The sequence below is a fragment of the Vipera berus genome (assembly GCF_964194415.1).
Source record: "Vipera berus genome assembly, chromosome: 1".
NCBI lineage: Eukaryota > Metazoa > Chordata > Lepidosauria > Squamata > Viperidae > Vipera > Vipera berus.
In genome coordinates, this window is record NC_138202.1 from 199,292,078 (window position 1) to 199,319,733 (window position 27,656).

Consider the following 27,656-nt stretch of genomic DNA (forward strand, 5'->3'; position numbering starts at 1 on the left):
TTTATGGTCCAGCTTTCACTGCCATACATTGCAACTGGGAAGACCATATAGCCTTGACTATATGCACTTTTGTTGGCGGGGTGATGTCTCTCATTTTTAGTGTGCTGTCTAGATTTGCCATGGCTTTCCTCCTGAGGAGCAAGGGTCTTTTAATTTCTTGGCTACAGTCCCCATCTGCGGTGATCTTGGAGCCCAGGAAAATAAAATCTGTCACTACCTCCATTTCTTCCCCATCTATTTGCCAGGAATTGAGAGGGCCGGATGCCATGATCTTGGTTTTCTTAATGTTAAGTTTCAACCCACGTTTTGCACTCTCCTTCTTCACCCGCAACAAGAGGCTCTTTAGTTCTTCTTCACTTTCTGCCATTAGAGTGGTATCATCTGCGTATCTTAGGTTGTTGATATTTCTTCCGGCAATCTTAATTCCAACTTTTGATTCATCTAGCCCTGCCTTTCTCATGATGTGCTCTGCATATACGTTAAATAGGCAGGGCGACAGTATACAGCCTTGCCGGACTCCTTTCCCAATTTTGAACCAATCAGTGGTTCCGTGTCCAGTTCTCACTGTTGCTTCTTGGCCCACATATAGGTTTCTCAGGAGACAAATAAGATGGTCTGGTACGCCCATCTCTTTAAGAACTTGCCACAGTTTGTTATGATCCACACAATCAAAGGCTTTAGCATAGTGAATGAAGCAGAAGTAGATGTTTTTCTGGAATTCTCTAGCTTTCTCCATGATCCAGCGTATGTTGGCAATTTGATCTCTAGTTCCTCTGCCTCTTCGAAATCCTGCCTGTACTTCTGGTAGTTCTCGATCCACATACTGCTGGAGTCTAGCTTGTAGGATTTTAAGCATAACTTTACTAGCATGTGAAATGAGTGCAATGGTGTGATAGTGTGAACATTCTTTGGCAGTGCCTTTCTTTGGAATTTGAATGTAAACTGATCTTTTCCGGTTTCTATTATCCAAAATGTCCCCAGGTATTACTTACCTTGGCCTGTCTTTCTGTGCCTCTACACAATATAGATTCAAATCCACACAAGTGAATGTGAATTCTGTATGGATTATTAGTTTCAATCCTGTGATCATGGGTGGCATCTCAAGAGAGGTTGTCTTATAAAGAGTCATTACCTCGTGAAAGAGTTAGGTTGAAAGTATATCTCTTTACTGTGAGTGGAATAGTCTTTGTTGAACTCACTGGGATTAACTTTAGACGTCTTCGTTGGGGCTGGAGAATGAAAACAACATGGATAGGGAACAGTATGGTAGTACGAGAGGAGAACTTTGTTCTTAACGGAGCCATGACTTGCACTTATGAAATCATGTCTAATAAGGGCTATTTTATCATCCCCTCTCCCTTGCCCCCCTTTCCTTTCCTCTCTCCAGAAGACATCCAGTTTGGTCTAGTCTAAGGTTACCAGGCTAGAAAGTGGGAGACTGTGACTTCAAAAGTCCCACCACAGCCATGAAAGCCAGCTGGATGACTTTGGGCCAGTCGCTTTCTCTCAGTCTAGCTCACCTCACAGGGTTGTTGTTGTGGGGGAAACCAGAGGAGGAAGGTGTAAGGGATATGTTCACCACCTTAGGTTACTTGTAAAAATAATAAAGGCAGAATACAAAACATGACTGGGCAGCTTGCCTACTCTGATTCAAGAACAAGACTCAGTAAAAACTGAAAAAAGATCATAGTCATCTAGAAGAGAACAGAAACCAAATCGAACAACAACAGTAGCCCTCAAATTATGATCACATTTGAATCTGGAATTCTGATTGTAAGCTGTTATGCTCATAAATAGAGTCATCACGTAGCCAGGCTCAATTTTTACAACTATTTTTTTACGTTGGTCATTGAGTTACTATATGGTCATTAAGTAAATGATTTACTTAATGCCCATGGCAAAACTTGCACAAAACATGATCACACGATTATAGGGTGCTGCAACTAGTCATAAATGTGAGACAACCGCAAAGCATCGGAAATACTATGAATGGTTGTTAAGCAACTGGTCATGAGTCAAGGACTACCTTTAGCCTTAATGGAGGCCAGGGAGAATAGCTAGGTTTTCAGACACTTTCAAAACATCCAAGCATGAGTTGACTAGGGCATGATACAGCTGCATAAATATAGGAATATAAGATATTATGACAATTATGGAGAAGAATGTTCATTGATCTCATGTGTGTATTATTCTTTCTTTTAACCCCTGTGAAAAATATGTAATAATATATTAATTTCCTTTTTTGTTTTTAGTTTACTCTTCCTAAAAAAGAAGAATCGAGGCCTGCTCAGCGAAAAAGACAGCTTCCAGAATGGATGCTGCCAACAGATCGAATGGTTTCAACTCAGTCAACCTCTAAAACTGGTAAGTGTGAAGATAGATTTGCTATGGAAGTCATGGCAATTGTCTTTCCTAAATTCTCCTTTTGGAGTGTGTAATAATAGAATTTCATTTGCTGTACTTTTGCTTGCAATTCCACATTGTGTCAACAACAAAATTGAGATACATAGTGAAGCTACTCCACTGGGATCTAATAACTTCAACATAATCAGCTGATAGTGGCACATTTGAGAAATGGAGCATTTCGCTCCGTTTCTAAGCGCTCATTTGCATGCAAGATCTCTGTCCTGATGAAAATTGTTCCGGCAGTGGTGGAAAGGAGTTGGGGGCGCACCACAAACACCACAAGAGTTCAGGCTCTAATTCTCTGCAAAAGAGGATGGGTGCCTGAACTTGCATGATATTACGGGCACCCAGGAGTTTCCGTCAACTCTCCTCTCCCTCGAAGGCAGAAAACATGGCAAAGAAGAGATGGATCTTTTCAAGGTAAGTAGCAGGAAGGGTGGGGGAAGCATGAGGTATCTTAGTGGGTCAGGGAGGCCTTGGCCTGTTCCATCACTAGGCCCCTCCATGACCTTCTCCATCCTGAGATACCTCATGTTCATTTAACGAACTACACACTTGTTAACGAACAGGGAGTGATCTGGTTCAAGGTATGAGATTCACTCCCATGAATTCTCGCGTTGTGAATGGAATGGGCAGGCTCATTAGAGTGTTTACCCACAGTAAACCTTACATAAACTAGGTTTTCAGTATTGTTTGTCTGCCTAGGTAAGGAGTTTTTTTAGTAATTCTATAAATTACATTGAGCAGTCTTAGAATCTTTTATTTTCTTATTAATATGCTAATCTAAAACTAAAAATAGTCTTTTTTTTTAACCTTACTTTGAATGGAGCCTATATACGTTCCCTATTTTGTAGCTTTTATTGTAAAATAATAATAATTCTGAAACATTGGTAATAAAAAGGACAGTTAAAATTATTATGCACTATTTGGTAATCAATTTTTTTTAGAAATAAATCTCTGACATTCTGAAGAAGGTGGGGAGAATTTTGTCACTGTGATATAATAACGTCTAATTTATTCATTCTAACATGCTCTTTGAGCAACTATAGACGTACTGCTGAAAATTATATATATTTCAATGATGAATGCTTTTTTGGTGGAGTAGCATAAACTATAAGTATTTCTCTACCTCAGTAACTTTAAAATACCGGTATGTGGATTTTAACTCTCAGAATTCCTTTATAGCTCAGCGTTGACTGAGCACTGATGATGTTACCTACTTTGTGTAATGAAATGTCTGCAAGAAAACAAGCTCAGAGAGCACTAAGAACCCCTCATGTATTGTTTTACATGAAACTTAACAGAACATACATATAGACATATAACTATATGTTACGTGTCTATATTTTGTTATGTATACATATAGTTGTATTAAATAAATTTGGATTGCTGACAAAGAATTAAAGGGAGACTGATATAGCTATTTCAAGCTTCTTTGCTCTCATCAGTCAGCCACGTCCTTCTGAGATTCGAACCTGGGCTGCTTTGCATGTTAGGCAGTTGTTTTAACCTCTAGATTTCGCCCATATTTGGGTCGACGAGGTGCTCGAAAACACTCAAGGCACATATAGTTGTATCACCTATACCACACACTGATTTTTGAGTTCTTTGGTTAAAACATTGTTTTGTGCAGACTGGGAATTGCTACAAATTTTCATCTCATCTTAGGAATGTTACTCAGTTTTGCACAGTGTTTTACCAATCAATAGAATTGGTCTTAAATAAGCAGAATGTTAATACATTGCAATTTTCTCCTTTTAAAATAAGACAGTATAAAATCTTTCTAATATGTGCAGTTATTCATAGCTTAGATGATAAAATTGTTCAACTCAGTAGGATTGTTTATTTTTAATCAAAATAGGTAATAATGAAGAAATAAAGCCAGATCTAAGAAAAAAGCAGAAAATTCTTGAAAGTGAAGATTCTATCCTTCTAAAAGAGGTATTCTTTTCTATTTTTTTCAATTAATACTTCTACTGGCTTTTGCTGTTCCGTTCATAGAAATGCACAATACTTATAAGGAAGAACCTTTTTTTTTTATTAAAAAGTTTTAACATACAATTTTTCCCTTAAAAAATCCCCCCTCCCCCCCCCTTCTCCCTCCCCCCTTCCTCTCCCCCCTCCCCCCCTCCCCCCCCGACTTCCCAGAGCTAAGTACAAGGTATATAAAAAAAACAATCATAAACAACCATATACTAACAACCATAAACTCTAAAATCTATCACTCTCTAGCTTATATAGGATAAAACAAACCTTAGTAATATTAAATATATATAAATATATATTAAAAAAAAACTAATATAGAAAAAAAAATAAAGAAAGAAGACTTATTCAAATATAAAACTTCTTAACCCTATACTTATTCTGAGTAAACTCAAGCCATTTTCTCCCTTCCATAATATAGCGTTCCTGCGAGTAATCTTTCAAATAGGCCGAAATCTTCACCATTTCGACCAAGTCGGAAACCTTTAAAATCCACTCTTCTATGGTCGGCAGTTCCTCTTTCCAGTACTATCCTATCAAAAGTCTTGCTGCCGTAATTAAATTCAACATCAACTTAGTATATTCCATCAGATTTTTATCCAAAAAGCCTTAACCTTTTTGCAAGTCTACCATATATGAAAATATGAAATTATATTACGTCTTTATCACCGCAGCTCCAACATTTAGGCTAATAATTCAGATACATGCTTAGCTTTTTAAAATCTAAATACCATCTATAAAACATTTTGTAAAAATTCTCTCTTAGATTTCAAACTTATATAAATTTTACATTCCTCATCCAAATCTTTTCCCACCTCCCACTACTTGGCTGTAAGTACGTTGTGAAAGTTCCATAGACTTCTGCTGATCTTGTTCTTTTATCTTTTTTGATCGTTTTAAAGCAGCACGCGTCACCCTCTGTTCTCTGGGATCATCCAAAAGTGTTATAACTTGATCTCCTGCAGCACCATTCTCCTCTATCTGTCCATCTTCAGCCTCTTGATATTCTCCTTCTCCAGATCCCTTTGCAGCTTCCAGAAGTGTTAATGGGGTTGCTTTTAAAACATTATTGTAAAAATCACGCGCTTGCATCACAGTAACCAAACGGTACCTTTTACCTTCATACATCACCATCAACCCAGCTGGAATCTCCCATCTGAACCTTATATCTCGTTGCTTGAGCTCTTGCACCAGAAATGTAAAATCCTTCCTTCTCCTTAAAATCTTTGGAGGAATTTCTTTTAGAACTAGAACTTCTTGATCAGCAATCACGACTTTAGTATCATAGGCAGCTTGTATAACTTCATCTCTAATTTCCCTTTTTGCAAAATAAACCACCACATCTCTAGGCAGCTTTCTCTGTCTAGCAATCCATGAGTTCACACGATACACTTTATCCATGCCTCCTTTTATTTCAGATGCTGGCTGATTCAATACCACTTCGAGAGCCTCAGAAACCAGCTGCTTTAAATCTTCCTTAATATTCTCCTTTAAACCTCTGATTCTAATGGCAAACTGCATCTGGAAATATTGAGCAAGACTCAATTCTCTATCCATTTTGTCTCTTAAATCTTCATTCTCCAATACTTTTGCTTCTAATATAGCATTCTTTTGAGTCAAATCTTTGACTTTTTCATCCAAATCTTCCACACATTCAGCCACTTTATACACTGAAGACAAAATTTCTACCTTCATCACGCTGAACTTCTGTTCCATCCTCTCTTCTATTCTCTCCTCCAATTTCTCCAATTTCTCCTCCATCCTTGCAAATTTGTCACCCATTGATTGATTAATTGATTCCAAAAGTTTATCCAGAGCATCTCGTAAATCCTTCGATGTCACTACATCAGGAGGATGTAATGCCTGCAATGATGATTGTTGCACCGGGGAAGTTCCAGCACTCTGAAGAGTTTTAGGGGGAGGTTTAGCCGCCATCTTTTACCTTCAATTGTGACGCACTTTCACTTAGAGTTTAAAAAGTCCATCAAGCTCGAGAGTAGAATAAAATAATCCTCTTCACCTTTTCCTCTTGTACCGCTCTGCCTGCTCTTTTTATTCCATAGTCCTTCCTTCAGGCAGGGGTGGTCGCAGACGCCTGGCTCTGCTCCATAAAGTCAGGAGCAGAGGCGCTGGCCAGCTGGGAGCGACCCAGGCTACGGGGGAGTTCGATCCTTCGGCCGCCCAAGCTGCAAGCTCAGGCGGCCCCGGAGAACTCAACCCCTACCTGGGGCCTCACCCCCTCCTCTTCTCCCGAGGAGGGGGCTTCAAATTCGCCCGAACAGCTGATCGGCGCTGTTTCGGGCGAAAAAAAAATCAGCTGAGCCGCGGGCAGCCCGGGAAGGCTGTCTCCGTCGCCGCGGAGCCACCGGAAGTCTTATAAGGAAGAACCTTATCGGTAGAGAAGCAGCTATCAAATGCCAGGGCCAAGAGGGTGATTTGATGCAGTCCAGGTAGTTCATTTTGTTTTCTACTTCTGAAACAGATCCAATTCATTTATTTCAAACATGGTCCTATTTTTTCCCCCATCTGATGTTTTGTGCTAGGGCTTTTTTATTTCTCATGAAGGACACTGATTGCTTTTCACGTTATTAGAAAAGTCAAAATTGGGGTATACATTCAGATACAGGCAGAATCCACTCTTATCTTAATGCTAGTGACCTCAAAGGAAAAGCTTGGTGAAAAGGACTGATGGACCATTGCCCTAGTACAGGGGTAGGCAACCTTGGCTCTTTTATGACTCGTGGACTTCAACTCCCAGAATTCCTCAGCCAGCATAGCTGGCTCAGGAATTCTGGGAGTTGAAGTCCACGAGTCATAAAAGAGCCAAGGTTGCCTACCCCTGCCCTAGTATTACTGAGAATAGCACCCCATTTTATTTTATATAATTGGCCATTATATTCTTGCAAATACTAGTCCTTAGTGAAGCTGTGACTTAGAAGAATGCTTCTGGTTTCAGGAAGTCTACTTATTAATTCTGTCCAAATTACATAGCTCACATGACTATGATGCAGACATATATATGACTGGTTAGATAATTTTTGTTATTGTCGCTTTGATATTTTAAGGTTAAAATATGTCATGGAATCTACCTTTGTAAAATATACTACGCTTAAATAAGATTTATATCCAAATGGTGCCATTATGGGGACAAAATATTTTTAGTAACTGGACCTGAGAAAAGCATCTCAGTTGAGAAGGGAAATTTGGGAAACACAGTTCCCTCAAAGTGGCAAGTCCACATTAATTTTAATAGTGCTACAGTGTAGGTCAGAGAGATGATGATGATGAAAGGGACCTTGGAGGTCATTTCAGACAAATGGCTGTCCAGTCTCTTCTTAAAAACTTCCAGTGTTGGAGCATTCACAGCTTCTGGAGGCAGGTTGTTCCACTGAATACTTGTTCTAACTGTCAGGAAGTTTCTCCTTAGTTCTAGGTTGCTTCTCTCTTTGGTTAGTTTCCATCCGTTGCTTCTTGTCCTGCCTTTGGGCGCTTTGGAGAATATCTTGACTCCCTCTTCTTTGTGCCAGCCCCTGAGATATTGGAACACTGCTATCATGTCCCCCCTCGTCCTTCTCTTCATTAGACTACACATACCCAATTCCAGCAACTGTTCCTTGTATGTTTTAGCCTCCAGCCCCCTAATGGTCTTTGTTGCTCTTCTCTGTACTCTTTCTAGAGTCCTTATTTAAGGATTGCCACATTTTCAATTTTTACTACTGTATAGTCATGAGGGAGCACTTTGGGCTGTGTGTTTTTTCAGCATATATTAGAGTCATGTATAGCCAATATTGGAACTTTAAATGTCCCCACTTTTCTTAGCTAGTGGGAATTATTCTTGAAATTATTTGCATATTGCTAATTAGGCATTCTACTGACTTCCCATTTCTGTTCCTTGAGCTGAAATCTGTTTGTGACTCTTCTCTTCTATCAAAATTTATTTTTTTTGCCTCAGTTTCAAGATCTTACTGTCAAAATTAGTCTCCTTTCTCATAATTCACACTATTTATTTTGCTCAGGTTTATGATTTTTACCATCTTTCTGGCTTTCTTGGGGGAGTGTTTGCTTATTATATTCCTAGTTGTACTTTCCTTTTTTTAGGGGCTTAATTATTATCAGCTGCTCAGAGATGTCTTGATTTCTAAAATGGCTCTGGTAATTTCCCTGCTCCTCATTCTTTTTAGTATTCTATTCCCCCCCCCCACCTCTGAACAATTTCATGCAAACTTTTGCCTGTTATAGGAGGTATTTACTGAAGATGTTGCAAAGAAAATGCCAAAGATTGGAAGTAAAAGAATATCTCAAAAAGCTGAAAGTTCAGTTGAGCAATTTAACAGTCAGCTGGATAATGAAGAGGTGGACCTCAAGTCAGATGGACAAGCATCTCAGCCTACTCAAGTGCATACAACAAATACAAAAGAAAACAAATTGGAGAGCATTAATTCTGAAACCATGCAGGTTTATAAGGAGAAGCCATCACAATCATTGCTCCATCAGGGTGATATTCAAGAGACTTCTCTGAATCTGGCTAGTGGAATAGATACTTCAAATATAACAGAAAGTCAAGAGATGCAACAGAGTTCTCACATAAACAAACCCCAGAGGACTGCTTGCCAGTATGGGAGAAGCTGCTACAGGTAAAAACAAGTTCTAAATGGCAATTTACTGGTCTATAACCATATAGTCTATGGACAGGGGAGTTCTTTTTAGTGTATTTATGTTTAAAACTAAGCAGTTGACACATTGTATTTTGCTTATGTTAAATATTTTTCTAAGTTAATACAAAAATAATTTTATAGCACTTAAATATTGATCCAAAGTGCTTTACAGCACTCTTCTGATTGGTTTACAAACCTCAGCATATTGCCTTCAACAATCTGGGTTCCTCGTTTTGCGACTTTGAAAGGATAGAAGGCTGAGTCAAACTTGAACCGGTGAGGGTTGAACTCCTGGCTGTGGGCAGAGTTTGCCTGCAATACTGCATTCTAGCTACTGCACCACCAGAGCTCTTATAAGGCACTAAGAATCATACAGCTTGAGAGTTTGTTTGGCATACGTCCATTTGTTTCCTTTGAGCAATGCTGTTCATCTTCTCACATTTTTTAAAACAGAAATTTAAGTTCTTTTAATATGTAATTCCAAGATCTTTTCCTCAGAATACCGTGTATCTAGAATTGAAGTACTGCGAAGCAAAGCTTCTTCGGTATTATGAATATTGCAGTTACATGATAGGTGCTAGGTGATTTTTAGCTGTTATAATTTATCCAAACTGTAGTAGTAATACTGGAACAGAACATCAGTGTTCAGACAAAATAATGTTCAGGAATTTTTAAGAATCTGTATATTCTATAAATGATAGGAAAATACAGTCTGTTCATATAGTACGCACAGAGTTTAAACTTACTTCTGCTGCAGAAGTTTAGACTGGAAGAAATGTTATATGAAACAAAATATTTAAATATAATGGTTCTCTGCTTATTTTCTTCTAAATGGATTGAGTTTCTTTATGGGAAAGAACTATCTATACAGGTAATCCTTGATTTAAGAACATTCATTTAGCAGTCGTAAGTCATGTTTTTCATCACTTTAAGACCAGTCCTTTTTTTTACGATTATTGCAGTGTCCCTGCAATCATCTGATTGCAGTTTGGGAACTGGCATGTATTTATGACAGTCTCATAGCATCCTGGTATCATGTGATTGCTCTTTGCAGCCTTCTCAGCTGGCTTACCAACAGGCAAAGTGAATGGGGGAAGCCGGATTCACTTAATGACAATGGCAAAAAAGGTGGTAAAGTTGGCCAAGATCATGTGATGACTCACTCAACAGCTGCATCAGGAATTGTATTAGCGATGAAAGTTCCAGTCCCAAGTGTGGTGTTAAGTCAAGAACTACTATATTAAAAGGGAAATGGAATGCATCAAATTAGTATTGTAACCATTTTATTTGATTTAGTACACCTGTCAAAATATTTTATACTATTGGATCTGTCTTCTATTAGTCTATTGCTGAGAAAGAGGTCTCTGAATTCTTCAATAACTGTCAGGTAAATGTGTATGGCTGTTCCTAGTATTTGTTTATGGGTGCTAGGTTTGTTTTGAGTTTTCTGTCCAAACAGTTTGTCTTTTTGTAACAATAGCACAATTAAAAAGAAGAGTGTTTAGTCATACATGGTTGCATCTTAAGAGGCTTCCTTTTGTGTATGCTATAGTTCTGTAAAAACACTTCTCTCAAGGCAAAGTTGATTCTCATTCTTTTAGAATAAACGATAGCGAGGGAGAAAAAGGCAGAATGCCTCTGAAGAGAATAGCTTTGCACACCAAAAGTAGACTGAAGCAATTAGAAAATAATCATTTGACAATTAACTGTTTACTCTTGAGCAAAACCACGTGCTAGGAGAAGTGCATAATACCAGATTGTGTTTTCATTGTTTTAAGTTTTTCCCCATTACCTAGGAAGCACCTTGTTCCCATATCTAAATGTTTATGGAGATTCTCAGTCATCCAGGTCATGATTGTCCCAAAAGTGCTTTTTCTTTTTCTCTTTTTCTTTTTGCTTGGATGAGAAGGGAAAACATCTTCAAAGAAAAACAAAGTCCAGATGCCTCTTGAAAAAGTACCTTTGGGATTGTTCCCATATGTATCTATTATGCATGCTTTTAATACCATGTAAGAATAGATGAACATAAATAGTATCCTGTTAAATTAGAGACCTGTTGTATCTTGTCTAGCGGTTGGTTCTCTCAGTGGCCAGCCAACTGCCAAGGAAGCCTACTAGTCTCCCAGCAGATGGCCCTCAAAGGCAGACATATTGCAATCAAGGCTAATAGCCATTGATCCCCATGACTTCCTTGAATTGTTGTTGTTAGTTGCGAAGTCGTGTCCCACCCATCGCGACCCTATGGACAACGTTCCTCCAGGCTTTCCTGTCCTCTACCATCTTCTGGAGTCCATTTAAGCTCATGCCTACTGCTTCAGTGACTCCACCCAGCCACCTCATTCTCTGTCGTCCCCTTCTTCTATTGCCCTCAATCTTTCCCAGCATTAGGCTCTTCTCCAGTGAGTCCTTCCTTCTCATTAGGTGGCCAAAGTATTTGAGTTTTAGTTTCAGGATCTGGCCTTCTAAAGAGCAGTCAGGGTTGATCTCTAGGACTGACCGGTTTGATCGCCTTGCAGTCCAAGGGACTCGCAGGAGTCTTCTCCAGCACCATAGTTCAAAGGCCTCAATTCTTTGGCACTCAGCCTTTCTTATGGTCCAGCTTTCACTGCCATACATTGCAACTGGGAAGACCACAGCCTTGACTATACGCACTTTTGTTGACAGGGTGATGTCTCTGCTTTATAGTGTGCTGTCTAGATTTGTCATGGCTTTCCTCCCAAGGAGCAAGCATCTTTTAATTTCTTGGCTACAGTCCCCATCTGCAGTGATCTTGGAGCCCAGGAAAATAAAATCTGTCACTACCTCCATTTCTTCCCCATCTATTTGCCAGGAATTGAGAGGGCCAGATGCCATGATCTTGGTTTTCTTAATGTTTAGTTTCAACCCAAGTTTTGCACTCTCCTTCTTCACTCGCAACAAGAGGCTCTTTAGTTCCTCTTCAGTTTCTGCCATTAGAGTGGTATCATCTGCATACCTTAGGTTGTTGATGTTTCTTCCGGCAATCTTAATTCCAACTTTTGATTCATCTAGCCCTGCCTTTCTCATGATGTGCTCTGCATATAAGTTAAATAGGCAAGGCGACAGTATACAGCCTTGTTCCTTGAATTAGTCCAGTCTTTTTTATTTTATTTTTTGAAGCCAGCCAAGATGGTAGCTAATATTACATCTTGTGGTAAAAGTATATGTCTTGACTGATACGTCTGTGTTTTGATCAAGTTTGATCTCCAGTACACTAGGTAAATATAGCAAATCCACTGTGATCAGGTACTTTCAGAGCTTGGAGAGCTGGAAGGAGAAAGACATTTGTCTTGAGTTTTAAAATGCACAATATTGCTGTTCTTCATGTGTTCACCAGGATTAGCATTGCCAGATGTGTGCTACAGATAGAGAGATAATACAATATAGAGCTTTATAACTCTGTAAAACGTTTCTGCCTTTTCAGTTTTCACTGCCTCATACTTATCTAACATAAGCTTTATGAGGGACAATAGATTCTCCCCCTCCAGAAAACAAACAAGGAGTTCTTAATTTATTTTATTTATTTATATATCAAATATAAGACTATCTAGCTCACTTACACAACAACTCCAGGCAGTTAACTTTGTTCTATAAAATTTCCCCGTACTGGAATACAGCCCTATTTGGCCAACCAAATTAGGGTAGGTTTCAAAAAGAACTACTTGCTTTCTTTGATTTTAATTGAATTATTTTTGTAATATTTACTGATTCTGTTTTTTTTTTTAAAAATGGTTTTAATTACTGTATTTCATTCACATTAGTTTAACCGAATTAACGGTGGTGTATTTCTCCCAGTTGTATACATTTGAAATATGTCTTTGATAGTTGATGTAGTATTTCTAAATTTCACAGAAAGAATCCTATACATTTCCAGCAGTTTAGTCACCCTGGTGACAGTGATTATCATGACTCAGAAGCTGTAACTCATGCTGACGATGATAGGCCTGAATGTCCTTATGGAACAGCTTGTTACAGGTAAGAATGATCATTTAGAATAATTTCAAAGTTCGGATGATAAATATTTCACTTGCATGGTATGTCATTGGGTGTTACCAAATGTTCTTTCTACTGATTGACTCAAACATAGCACATATAGAAGGTAGTCCTTGAGTAACAACAGTTAGTTTAGAGTTTAGACCATTCAAAGTTACAGCAACACTGAAAAATGTGACTTATAACCGCTTTTCACAGTTAACCCCTTTGCAGCATCCCCATGGCCATGTGATCAGAATTCAGCTGCTTGGCAACTGGTTCATATTTACGACCATTGCTGTGTTTCAAGGTCATGTGATCACCTTTTGTGACCACCTCACAAGCAAAGTCAGTGGGGAAGCCAGGTTCACATAACAACCGGGTTACTAACTTATCAACTGCAGTGATTCCATTAACTGTGGCAAGAAAGGTAGTAAAATGAGGCAAAATTCATTTAATAAATGTCTCACTTAACAACAGAAATTTTGGGCTCAGTTGTGGTCATGAGAATTATCTGTGTTTATGGAAATTGTGTAGACCCAACTTTTTACCTGGATAAATGTTGTTAAGTTGCAAAGTCGTGTCCAACCCATCGCGACCCCATGGACAACGTTCCTCCAGGCCGTCCTGTCCTCTACCATCTTCTGAAGTCCATTTAGGCTCATGCCTACTGTTTCAGTGACTCCATCCACTCCACTCCTCATTCTCTGTCGTCCACTTCTCTTGCCTTCAACCTTTCCCAGCATTAGGCTCTTCTCCAGTGAGTCCTTTCTCATTAGGTGGCCAAAATATTTGAGTTTCAACTTCAGTATCTGGCCTTCTAAAGAGCAGTCAGGTTTGATCTCCTCTAGGACTGACCAGTTTGATCCCCTTGCAGTTCAAAGGACTCGCAGGAGTCTTCTCCAGCACCATAGTTCAAAGGCCTCAGTTCTTTGGTGCTCAGCCTTTCTTATGGTCCAACTTTCACAGCTATACATTGCCACTGGGAAGACCATAGCCTTGACTATATGCACTTTTGTTGGCAGGGTGATGTCTCTCGTTTTTAGTGTGCTGTCTAGATTTGCCATGGCTTTCCTCCCCAGGAGCAAGCGTCTTTTAATTTCTTGGCTGCTGTCCCCATCTGCGGTGATCTTGGAGCCCAGGAAAATAAAATCTGTCACTACCTCCATTTCTTCCCCATCTATTTGCCAGGAATTGAGAGGGCTGGATGCCATGATCTTGGTTTTCTTAATGTTTAGTTTCAACCCAACTTTTGCATTCTCCTCCTTCACTCACAACAAGAGGCTCTTTAGTTCCTCTTCACTTTCTACCATTAGAGTGGTATCGTCTGCATTTCTTAGATTGTTGATATTTCTCCTGGCAATCTTAATTCCAATTTTTGATTCATCTACCCCTGCCTTTCTCATGATGTGCTCTGCATATAAGTTAAACAGGCAGGGCAACAGTATACAGCCTTGCCAGACTCCGTTCCCAATTTTGAGCCAATCAGTGGTTCCGTGTCCAGTTCTCGCTGTTGTTTCTTGACGCGCATATAGGTTTCTCAAGAGACAAATAAGATGGTCTGGTACTCCCATCTCTTGTAGGATTTTAAGCATAACTTTACTAGCATGTGAAATGAGTGCAATGGTGCGATAGTTTGAACATTCTTTGGCACTGCTTTTCTTTGGAATTGGAATGTAAACTGATCTTTTCCCATCCTGTGGCCACTGTTTAGTTTTCCAAATTTGTTGGCAAATTGAGTGTAGCACTTTTACTACATCGTCTTCTAAGATTTTGAATAGCTCAGCTGGAATACTGTCACCTCCACTAGCTTTGTTGTTGCTCAGCTTTTCTAAGGCCCATTTCACTTCACATTCTAGGATGTCTGGCTCGAGGTCAGTGACCACCTCATCGTGGTTATCAGGGATGTTAAGCTCGTTCTTGTATAGTTCTGTGTAATTTTTCCACCTCTTCTTAATGTCTTCTGCCTCTGTTAGGTCCCTGCCATTTTGGTCCTTTATCATGCCCATTTTTGCATGAAACGTTCCCTTTATCTTTCCAACTTTCTTGAAGAGATCTCTAGTCCTCCCTATTCTATTGTTTTCTTCTATTTCTTTGCACTGTTCATTTAAGAAGGCATTCTTATCTCTTCTAGCTGTTCTCTGGAATTCTGCATTCAGTTGGGTGTATCTTTCTTTTTCTCTTTCTCCCTTGCCTTTCGCTTCCCTCCTTTCCTCAGCTATTTGCAAAGCTTCCTCAGACAGCCATTTTGCTTTCTTCTATTTCTTTTTCTTTGGGATGGTTTTAGTTGCTACCTCTTGTACAATGTTGTGGACCTCCATCCATAGTTCTTCAGGCACTCTGTCTATGAGATCTAATTCCTTAAATCTATTTGTCACCTCTACTGTATATTCATCAGGGATATGATTTAGTTCATACCTGAGTGGCCTAGCGCTTTTCCCTACTTTCTTTAATTTAAGCCTAAACTTTGCAACAAGAAGCTCATGGTCTGAGCCACAGTCAGCTCCTGGTCTTGTTTTTACTGACTGTATAGAGCTTCTCCATCTTTGGCTGCAGAGCATATAGTCAATCTGATTTCTGTGTTGACCGTCTGGTGATGTCCATGTGTAGAGCCGTCTCTTGGGTTGTTGGAAAAGAGTGTTTGCGATGACCGTCGTATTCTCTTGACAAAATTCTATCAGCCTGTGCCCTGCTTCATTTTGTACTCCAAGGCCAAACTTGTCTGTTATTCTGGTTATCTTTTGGCTTCCTACTTTAGCATTCCAATCCCCCATGATGATAAGGACATCATTTTTTTGGTGTTAGTTCTATAAGGTGCTGTAGGGCTTCATAGAACCGGTCAATTTCATTCTCTTCAGCACCGGTGGTTGGGGCATAGAGTTGGAGTACTGTGATATTGAATGGTTTGCCTTGGATTCGAACTGAGATCATTCTGTCATTTTGGGGATTGTATCCCAGTATTGCTCTTCCTACTCTTTTATTGACTATGAAGGCTACTCCATTTCTTCTGAGGGATTCTTGCCCGCAGTAGTATACCTGATGGTCATCTGAATTAAATTCACCCATTCCTGTCCATTTTTAGTTCGCTGATTCCTAAGATGTCAATGTTCAGTCTTGTCATCTCTTGTTTGACCACGTCCAGCTTTCCTTGATTCATGGATCTTACATTCCAGGTTCCTATGGAGAAAAAATCTTTACAGCATCGGACTTTCCTTTCACCACCAGACATCCACAGCTGAGCGTCCTTTTGGCTTTGGCCCAGTCGCTTCATTCTTTCTGGCGCTACTAGTACTAGCCCTCTGCTCTTCCCCAGTAGCATATTGGACGCCTTCCGACCTGAGGGGCTCATCTTCCAGCGTCATATCGTTTTGCCTTTTGGTACTGTCCATGGGGTTTTCATGGCAAAGATACTGGAGTGGGTTGCCATTTCCTTCTCTAGTGGATCACGTTTTGTCAGAACTCTCTGCTATGACCTGTCCGTCTTGGGTGGCCCTGCACGGCATAGCTCATAGCTTCATTGAATTACGCAAGCCCCTTCGCCACGACAAGGCAGTAATCCATGAAGTGGGGATAAACATTACACATCTGTTATTAAAGGTTCACTCCAACCCCAAAAATAAAATCCAAAATACGAGATTTTAAATCACACAGAAACTATGTACGAAAGCAAAAAGCAGTGAAGACCATTGACCCAACCTGTTCGTGGAAGAGATTATAACAATTGCAGTCAAATTCTGCGTGAGTGAATCCAACTAGACACAAGTGAGAGCCTTTGTTGGAGCCTAACTTTGTGGCAATTAGGCTTATTTCTCCATCCTTATTGCGTTTTCCAAGTGTTGGCCAGTGGCCCTGTTCACAGCAACCCAGTCCTTCTGGGTTAGGATGGATTGGTGGAGCATCTGCAAGGTCCCTGTGTGGACTGTTCTTCACACCTGTTGGATAAAATAATTTTACTGACTTGTCAAAGAAGAGCTTTGCTATATACTTCAAGATTCTAAGTCCTACTTTTAATTACATTTTTCAGCGAGAAATTTTACAAAGGGTCTTGGCGGGCCATATTTTAAGCATAAGTTCCGTAGGGTACATTTTTAGCAATTTGTATTACAAATGACAGCGCTCCGTGCGCCTTTGGCGTCTAGTCATGCCGGCCACATGACCACGGAGACGTCCTCGGACAAGCGCTGGCTCTTAGGCTTTGAAACGGAGATGAGCACCGGCCCCTAGAGTCGGAAACGACTAGCACGCATGTGCGGGGGAACCTTTACCTTTACCTTTACCTTATTACAAATAATAATTTTCCATTATTTGGTTTTTTTTAATAAGCAGCTGATTAGCTCCCATTCAAAGCTTTTTAAAACTTGATTTTACATTGTGGCTTTTCTGTATGACATGTCTGGGATGATGCTCTTTTACAAGACAATGATGGAAATTTCTAAAGCTTTGGAATATTTTAGCTGAAAGCCCACTCTTTAGAGCGTGTGTTTCTTGAATAGAGTTCTTGTCTATCCCCTCAGTTTTCTTTTGATTTCCATATCAACTATACTATCTGGGTTCTTCTTTTTGCTTGCCATTTTTGTTTTTGCTGTTATGCAGAATGTGTTGATTTTTTTTATCTCTAGAAGATTAACTTTTTATTGACTTTCCTGCAGAGGAAATTTTGTTACAGTGAGGTGCCTATGGCAACAAGAATGCCTTTTAGAAAGAGGTTTCTGAAAATTTTCCACCGCTAATGAACCTTCATTTTGCTTCATTGATTTAGCAGAAAGACACAGCCAAGGCTTTTGCTCATTACCAGTAGCTCACTATAAAGGTCAGAATGGATTGTTCCTCCTAATTCCCAACATAGCAAATAAGTCTTATCATGACTTCAACAGCTTTGGATTCCACAAAATGGTAATTTCAGTAGAAAAGCCATATAGCTGACCTTCTTTCGTGACCCTCAGCAGAGTTGGGTTTAATGGTTCAAGCCTCAGTAGATGGCATTCAATCATCCACACTGGGCAAACCTATTGTTCCCTCAAAGCTGCAGAACAGCAAGTCAAACTCACATACCTTTCCCTCCCACCCCCTGCAATCTTATTTTTCTCCATTGCTTTATTTGTGGAGCCTCCAATAATGCCAAAAATCAAGGCACAGCAGTAACTCACCTTTCATTCTGGGCATACTATTTTGGTTGCAGACCCCAAAGAAGACTAACATATTGCAATCCTCCCACCCCAAAAAAAAAAACCTCTTCAAGGAGGAATCTTAAGCATAGGAGCCTATGATAGATGGAGAAATATTTGCAGCCTTTACCAGTAAAAATGGAACTGGCTAAAGCTGCCACTCCCCTAACAAATGAATAGATCAAAAGTTATTTTTTTCAAAATGAGAAAATCATATTTCCAGTATGATTATAATTTATTTGCTTCCCTTGAAACAAAGATAAAGAATCACTTGCTTTGTCTTTTATTTTTCTTTTTGTTCGAAATTTCAGATGATTAGATGGAAAACTCAGGTTCATCTTTTTTTTTTTTATTGAAAAGTTTTATAAAAGTTACAATATTCTTGAATATTTTGAGCCCACTTTACCATGCAGTCTTTCACTAATTCCATTTCCGAATCCAATTCTATTAAAGCATTATAAATTCTCTTTATATGCGCTCGAGTTTGATCTTTAATCTGTTTTACCAAATTTTCATCCATCAGTGTCAAACCAACCTTCTGATCTAACTTCCACCTAGCTTGCAGTTGAGTATACTGGAACCAAGACTGTACAATATTTTCTTGTTTTAACTCAGCTAACGACCTTAATTGCCAATCATTCCCTACCAATCTAAGTAATTGCTTATAAGGAATCATATCCAAGTTCACACCCATAGATACACCCTCTATTGCAGACATGTCAAACACAAGGCCCGGGGGCCGGATCCGGCCCATGAAGTGGTTTCATATGGCCCGTGAAGCCATCCTGGAAACAGTGAGGGAATGGCCCCCGCTGCCTTGGCCCTGGCCCAGAGACCCTCCTTCTGCCAGAGACCCTCAGACCTGTCCCATTCCTGCCCAGGCCCCCATAGGCACCCTTGATGCGAACGATGTAGAGCTGGCCATGCCCACCCAGCAGGCCATACGCACTCTAGCCACACCCACCCAGTAGGCCACGCCCACCCTGGCCACACCCACCCGGCCCCTTGAGGGCAACCGCAATGCTGATATAGCCCTCAATGAAATTGAGTTTGACACCCCTGCTCTATTGCGTGTCCAGGAATCCCCCAGATTGGTATTTTATAATTCAACTTATAATAATACTTTTTCCAAACACGCAGTAAAGCACTCAGGTTCATCTTGTCCAATTCTGTCTCTTTGCAGAAAAAATCCACAGCACAAGTTGGAGTATAAACACACAGCTCCTCCAGGTAAAGTGTTTTTATTCTAATGTATATGAAGGACAGATCTTTCTTAATGTAACTAATATGGAGGTAAAATACCAAAGACTGTGCCCAGGTAGTACTGTGGAAGTGTTGTTGCTTATGGTGCTATAATGGGAATTGATGTGATTTTGGAAGTTTTTTTATTATAGTTCAGGTAGTTTGATTTGGTTTTTTACTATAAATTAAACAATAAAAGCAATGTTGCTTATTAAAGACTGTACACTAACATAATACATTAAAATATGTCTTAGTAAAATTAACAGATATTAAAGATAGAACAGAAATGCCATTTGAACCACGTTTGATTAGCATTCTGGAAATCCCAGATTACCTACCAGCTAAGAAAAGAGTTCTCTTCTGAGCTACCATATATTTGAGTTACTAGAAGCATTTTTAAATCCAAGGTTAAGCCAGACAAAAAGAATTCATGGCAATATTGTTAATTCTTCCATCCAGCAGAATATTAAATCAAGCAGATGTAAGGATTTGTCCGTATGTCGGCAGAAGATATTAACTAAGTAATTGGTAAGGGAGAAGGCTAAGCTGGCCAGTTTTGATAAAAGTGGAGAATTATATATGTAAAATATATTGAATACTGTTGTCAAGGACCTGTTGCTTCAGGTTTAATCAAAATTTCTTAGAACCAAATGAGGCAGCTGTTAAGCTGTAAGATTTTAAAACTGCTATAGATTAGTAACTGCCTTCCATAATGACATAAATTCACAAGGTTAACCCAGGCAATTGTGAATGAAAACTAATATGAGCCAAAGTTTCAAGCAGCAAAGTGGTATGTGAAACCCTACAGAAATTAGAACAGATTCTAATCTTAATGTAGAATTAGATACTCATCAGGGAATTTGCAGCAGGGATTTAAAAAAATAAATTGGATAGCTTTAATAGAATTGAATTATGATGGTAATACATTTGCACCATATAAAATATCACTGATATATTAACTATAATTACACATACAGATTATATTCTACTTCGGAATGGAGTAAATCTATTGCATTATCAATATATTAAAAAGGAGCTTGCTGTATATAGTAAGAAAGATACAGGGGCAACTTTGGCAGGCGGGGGAAAGGTAAAAATCAAGATGGTGGGCATGACTGCCTTTTTTAAAATATGGGATGAGATACATGAAAAAGTAGGTGGGGGAGGGGCTTTGATTACATAGTTTTCATTGCCAAGATGCTTTTTTATTATTATTATTCCCCACCTGTGTGGGTGTCTCTAGCAAGCTGTATTTCAGTCATGTCCATAGAAATGAGAAGTGAAATGTATTCAAAAGAAACACAAGAAAGTCCAGTTGCCTCCTGAAAAAAGCACCTTTGGGACATCCCTACCTGGATGACTGAGAATCTCCATAGATGTCCATGGAAATAGCTTGAAAGTAATCAAGTATAAATTTGTCATGGCACAGTAGAGAACGTCACACCTTTAATCCCAATTAAAAACAGTATGAAACTGAGCCCTTTTCCTTTTTGCCACAAATCTTGACAAAATTTGAGTAATACAGTCCCCTAGTAGTAAGGGGCAAAAAGATGTACCTTGGTTGTTTCATTCTAAAAATACTTCAATCTGCTTTACAACCTAAGTTAGCATGAGACAAAGTCTTCAAGCTCTTACTCTCTAAAGCAGGGGTCCCCAACCCCCAGTCTGTGGACCGGTACTGGGCTGCGGCATGCCAGCAACCGGTCCCTGGTGCCCAAAAGGTTGGGGACCTCTGCTCTAAAGTACAGAGAAACAACTGGTTGTCAACTGTGATAAAAACAAAACAATTGTTTTCTCCCAAAGTCCTATCATCTGCTGTTTCCTGTAAAAATCAGTGGTGTTGGTCTCAATTTTAAGTACTTAAGTATTTACATATTTCTTTTCAAGTATGAACAGTCAAGAGTTCATCCAGGCCAAGAGCTGTCATCACCCCCCATGGTTTGAATGCTATCTTTCAGTATGCCAATTACAAAGCAATCTTTATATCCCATTTCCATCTTCTTACTTTATAGTCCCATGTGTTCCATATATTGCATGACTGAAATTTGCCCTTCGCCCAGTTTGCTTCTTTGTAAAGAGTTTGGAGTGCACGCTTGGACCTATCTGTCATAAACAGGTGTTTTCCTTTACAGTTAATTGCTTTTAAAATGAGTGTCAAACTGGTGGCTATTGTATGAGTCAGGAATAAAATTTTCAAGAATTACTGATGCATCTTTCATAAAGATTAAATATCACTCTGGAGGCCTAAGGCGATTGGTTTATTGGGTAAAAGAAGTAAAACTGGAAGAGCCCTGATACAGAACATGTTTGGCTGTTCAGTGAACCAAAATAAATACATAAAGAAGTTACAGTGCCTCTTCCTGGGATTTGATGGTGATATGAGAATGGTTAGAATTCCTCCAAAGGGATGCAGATAAGTAGGAGAATTTGAACAGGTGTTCCCTTGCAGTTTTCAGTTTTAATAAAATTCATAGTGCTTTTGGTTCTTTTATTGGTAGCCATTTCTTTTTCTTTCTCTAGAATCTGAAAGAAGGCAGACAAGATCAAAAGTTACAAGAAAAGGTGAGGTGTTGTACATTTTCAAATAGTACTGGCCTGTAACCATAGGCAGATTCAATAATTAGTTTGGTCACCATCCTATCCAGTTAAAGTAGTATAAAAAATTACTAAATCCATCATTGTAAAACAAAAATAAAAATGGCTTCTAGGGGAAGTCCTACTTTGTTTATGTAGTGACACTGTTCAGAGGCCCTATAAAATTACAAAGTAAGTTCATTTTTCTCAATATCCTTTATATGAATGTGCTATGCACATCTGCTTTGTACAGGTAGTCCTCAATTTACAATTATTTGTTTAGTGACTGAAGTTACAATGGCATTGAAAAAAGTGACTTATTACCGTTTTTCACACATAACATTGTTGCATGATCTCATGATCAAATTTCAGGCACTTAGCAACTGGCTGTATTTATGACACTTACATGTAATTACCATTTGTAACCTTCCCAGCTGGCTTCTGAAAAGCAAAGTCAATGGGGCATTCATTTAACAGCCACATGATTCACTTAACAACTGTAGTGATCCACTTAACTGTGGCAAAAAAGACTGTAAAACGTGGCAAAACTCACTTAATAACTGCCTTGCTTAGCAATGGAAATTTTGAGGTTGATTGTGGTCATACGTTGAGAACCAACCTGTATACACTTAAAGAAATTCCTTCATAAATGTATCTGTTCCCCTTATGGGAATAATGACATATTTTAATCTGTTCATGGAGATCAACATTTCTGTAAGTATACCAGCTCTCCTAGGTAAAAAGGGATTAATTTATTTTAATGTAATGCTTGGACATCAACAACCTAAGATACGCAGATGATACCACTCTAATGGCAGAAAGTGAAGAGGAACTAAAGAGCCTCTTGTTGCGAGTGAAGAAGGAGAGTGCAAAACTTGGGTTGAAACTAAACATTAAGAAAACCAAGATCATGGCATCTGGCCCTCTCAATTCCTGGCCAATAGATGGGGAAGAAATGGAGGTAGTGACAGATTTTATTTTCCTGGGCTCTAAGATCACTGCAGATGGGGACTGTAGCCAAGAAATTAAAAGACACTTGCTCCTGGGGAGGAAAGCCATGGCAACTCTAGACAGCACACTAAAAAGCAGAGACATCACCCTGTCAACAAAAGTGCGTATAGTCAAGGCTATGGTCTTCCCAGTTGCAATGTATGGCAGTGAAAGCTGGACCATAAGAAAGGCTGAGCGCCAAAGAATTGAGGCCTTTGAACTATGGTGCTGGAGAAGACTCCTGCGAGTCCCTTGGACTGCAAGGCGATCAAACCGGTCAGTCCTAGAGGAGATCAACCCTGACTGCTCTTTAGAAGGCCAGATCCTGAAGCTAAAACTCAAATACTTTGGCCACCTAATGAGAAGGAAGGACTCACTGGAGAAGAGCCTAATGCTGGGAAAGATTGAGGGCAATAGAAGAAAGGGACGACAGAGAATGAGGTGGCTGGATGGAGTCACTGAAGCAGTAGGCGTGAGCTTAAATGGACTCCAGAAGATGGTAGAGGACAGGAAGGCCTGGAGGAACATTGTCCATAGGGTTGTGATGGGTCGGACACGACTTCGCAACTAACAACAACAACAACAACAATGCCTGGATTTGACATTTGGCTAATTTTGCAAGCAGTTTGAACAATAATAATGTGAAATAGTGACCTTTTTAAATATGTTTCTTGTGGATTTGTAGATTAAACTGTGGAACATCTTATCGGCTATAGAAATGGCCTCATAATGCATTCATATATTTGGAAGCCAAATTACTAGTAGCATTTTCATTGCATAAATTTATTGGGAAAGGAATGAGAATTTGTATTCCCCCCCCCCAACATCTTTAGCATTGACACCACACACAATATTAATTTGTAAAATTTATTTACTTGACTGAGGCTGAAAAGGATAAGAATTAATTAAAAGTTCTAGGTGGGTAATGATGAACAAATGTTTTCTAGAAGTGGGACAAACGTTTTGAAATTTGCATACTCTGACAGTTGAAAAAGTTGTGGTGACATAATCAGATAAATGCACTTTTGCTGCTGTTAATTTTATAAAGCTGCACCCATGACATAATCGCACAATTTGCTTTTAGTGATGTGATTTCTAGAAAGACAACTACTGCTGTAGTAGAGAAATAATTAGCCAATAGCAACTTGAATTCTGCAACTTTAATTCAGGTTATGCCAGGCTGCAAAGTTGACATCATTAAGTAACATGTTCCCTGTAGAAAAAATACCCAAGGCAAGTAACTTTGGATCATTTTGCTCAAAGAAGGAGCGTTCCTAGAAGATGTTGGGTCAACGGAAATGAAATGAAAGGATTTACGGAAATGGAGTTTTCTTAATTTTGTTTTTCAAAAGTACAAAGAGGCAAAATGGACTTTATGAGATATATAGTTTCACTTTGCAGAGGGAAGGACAGAGACGGTTGCTCTTGAAATTGAAAAGCAGGCAAGAAGAGGAAAGGAGATTATCCTTCTTTATGTTCAGTTTAATACTGGTACTGTAGAGGAAGCCATGATCCAGTAGTGAGGAGAGAGGCAGCCAGATTTATGAAAGGATAGAGAGGGCGGAAAACATAACGGGAGTGAAAGAGGTGTTGATTACATTAGAATGCAACAAAGAGGGCTTGGAGTTTCGTCATCCAGCATACAAGATGTTCTCTTTTCTAAGATAGTAGAAGATGTAATCACATTCTGTCCCCGCTTGCCTGTTCTTGCCAACTATATCGTTTCAGGCAAAATGATGAATGAAAAATAAAATCAGATTACTGGGGCAGAATTGTGATCAACTCACTCACTTACTTGTCTGTTGTTTCCTAGCCTTTCTTCTGAAGGTTAAAGCTTATCAAAAGCTAGAACTGATGTTTTGCCTTTCACACCGTCATTTTCAAATATCCTTGGAAGAACTGTGTGACCTGGCTAAAGTCTCTCTGCAGTCCTGCCTCAGGAATTTTGCATTATATATCGTGATACAGGAAATTGGGAATGCTGCAAACAGGATATCTGGCTTGAAGGCATCTTTAGGAGAAAAAAAAACAAACAACCCCAAATTCATATTGATACACCCGGGAAATGGAATCATTTTTGTATACAGGTAGTCCTTGATTTAACGACTACAACTGAGCCCAAAATTTATATTGCTAAGTGAGACTTTTGTCAAGTTGAGTTTTGCCCCATTTTATGACCTTTCCTGCTACAGTTGTTAAGTGCATTATTGTAGTTGTTCAGTTTAAGCGACACCGTTGTTAAGTGAAACTGGCTTGCCCATTGACTTTGCTTGTCAGAAGGTTGCAAAAGCTGATCGTATGACCCTGGGACACTGCATCCGTCGTAAATATAAACCAGTTGCCAAGGATCTGAATTTTGATCACATGACCAAGGGGATGCTGCAATGGTTGTAAGTGTGAAAAACTGTCATAAGTCACTTTTTTTTCAGTGCCGTTACAACATTGATCAATCTCTAAAGAACTGCTGTAAGTTGAGGACTACCTGTATAATAATTCTTTTTTTTCCCAGGGGAGCCTTAGGAAAGAAAATTAAACTAAACTGACAAAAAAATTAAAAGCCGCTTTGACTAACCCAGGATAGTATAGTATATACATATCTTGGAACCTCTCATCCAAATGAGAGTTTTCTAAATATGATGATAATCTCCCATCTATTACGTTGAATGTGTAAGGTCTCAATATCAGCAGTACTGTGCTAAGTTATTTTGTTTCAGTCATTTGCAAATTTCTGATTTGTAAAATGGAGTTTGAAATCAAAGACATTGAGATTAAAATATTTATTTAAGCCAATAATTGCTAAAAATATTAATCTCTAGATTTTCTAGCAGTAATTATTATCATTGCAAGCTAAGTCTCTAAAACAGTACTAAAAGTCCTCACTACTAGCAGGTTACTTCTTCTCCAGAAGAGTAAAATTTGTTTATATCTTATTGGGAATGCTAGCAAGAAATACTGGCTGGTAAGACTTTGAATATTTGATTCAGAAAAAAAAAGTTTAAACAGGTTTTAGTTGATGTAATGATATTAGTTAAATATTTATTGCCTTTCGTAATCCTTGGCCACAAGAAATCAGAGAGGAATTTGGTGACCATCAGTCTGGAATAGTGACAGTCAATTATCTTTTGTGCATAAAAATGGATTTTCAAATTTATTTAGAAATTGGGATAAGATCAAATAGACTTTCCAAATCAAAATTTGAGTGATTTGCATGGAAGAGCATTAAAGCTGGAGTGACCTCATTATCAAATAAGATGAGATACCAGTGGACGTTCTCATTTCACTGATTAGATTGAAGAGGCAAGGCTCCATCAGCTTAATGTGCATATTTTCATGCAGTTTCTAATAAATGACTAATACTTTGTCTCACCTGTTCAAATTTTGTTTATTTGTAGAAAAAACAAATTTATTTGAAAATGAAGTATGAAATTATAAAATTTAGTTCATAAGAGAGGGTATATTACTCTCATTTTGCATTGGACATTAAAACCCAAGGTTTTAATTTTTTATTGTTGAAATTTATATAGTAAGAAGTGTTCTTGCGGATGAGAGTGATGATGATGGTGAACCAAATGAATACAACTTGAATGACAGTTTTATAGATGATGAAGAGGAAGAAGAGTATGATCCTACTGATGAAGATTCTGACTGGGAACCAGATTGTCAAGACAATGATGGTGAAGATATGGACATGCTTCTCAAAGAAGCACAGAATTTTGTTAAAACCAAGAACTAACTATTCAAATATTTTGATAGAGTTTATAAAGTATCATTCACCTACATGAAACATGTATCTCATTAGGTAGTAATGTCGCTTTTTAAATAGTGACTTAATGTTAATTTTACTTCATAAAATTGGATTATGTATTTATATTTTCAAAATTTCATGACTCCATAGCTGATAATGCTTGTGAAAAGATCTTATGTGTTAGGGAGTACACTTAAGATTGCTGGATTAATATCATCTTTGTAGTGACGGCTTTGTGATTTAAAATAATGCTTTCCTAAACTTTGTATTAATGCATTTAATTGCACATATGGATAAAAAAATCCATATTGGTAATGGCACTAATTTGGATTTCATTTCATTTTTTTTTGTCAGACTGATAATAAAACTGTAAATAGTAACTGCATTTTCTTGAAATATGCTGTTTAACATTACAAGTATTATTTCTATTTGAGAAGAAAATATATCAATTTATTCTGAAAGACAATGTTCCCAGTCTCTCTTCAATATTTTAATTTCTCTAAGCTATGTTTGAAGTATTACATTCAGTTGGCTGAAGCTGAAACAAGTCCTAGTTGCTCGAACCTCGTAAAATGTCTGAATTGCACTTTGAATCTGTTGTATGCAGATAACCAGTATGAATATCTGATGTTTAAAAAAAAGATTCCATCTGTGATTCTCCTGGACAAAAGCAGTCAACTCCGGCAGACACTAACGTCCAAACTCCAAGATGCCAGAACTGTATTGCAAGACATTCTCAGCTATGAATCTTAGCTCTTAAGAGCTGGGAGTCAGTAGTTCTTCATATCTTGTGTTAAACCATAGTATAATTTGTATACTTTTGGCACCCAACGTTGTGCAAATCCAGCATTTATGGACTTTGTGTCTTAGAGTAATGTGGGAATCTAGCCAGTGTTTCATGGACTG

At 38.7% G+C, this 27,656-nt stretch overlaps 1 protein-coding gene across 1 annotated transcript in view; it reads left to right on the forward strand.

Moving 5' to 3' along the window:
- APLF (aprataxin and PNKP like factor) overlaps window positions 1-27,216 on the forward strand; it is a 35,455-nt gene extending 8,239 nt beyond the window's left edge. The window contains exons 5-11 of the mRNA XM_081312613.1: window positions 2,253-2,364; window positions 4,268-4,347; window positions 8,629-9,023; window positions 12,915-13,037; window positions 19,383-19,429; window positions 21,962-22,003; window positions 26,530-27,216. Coding sequence (XP_081168739.1) covers window positions 2,253-2,364; window positions 4,268-4,347; window positions 8,629-9,023; window positions 12,915-13,037; window positions 19,383-19,429; window positions 21,962-22,003; window positions 26,530-26,738 — 1,008 coding nt within the window. The 3' untranslated portion in view covers window positions 26,739-27,216. The remainder of the gene's footprint in view (window positions 1-2,252; window positions 2,365-4,267; window positions 4,348-8,628; window positions 9,024-12,914; window positions 13,038-19,382; window positions 19,430-21,961; window positions 22,004-26,529) is intronic.
- Window positions 27,217-27,656: the final 440 nt, after the last annotated feature.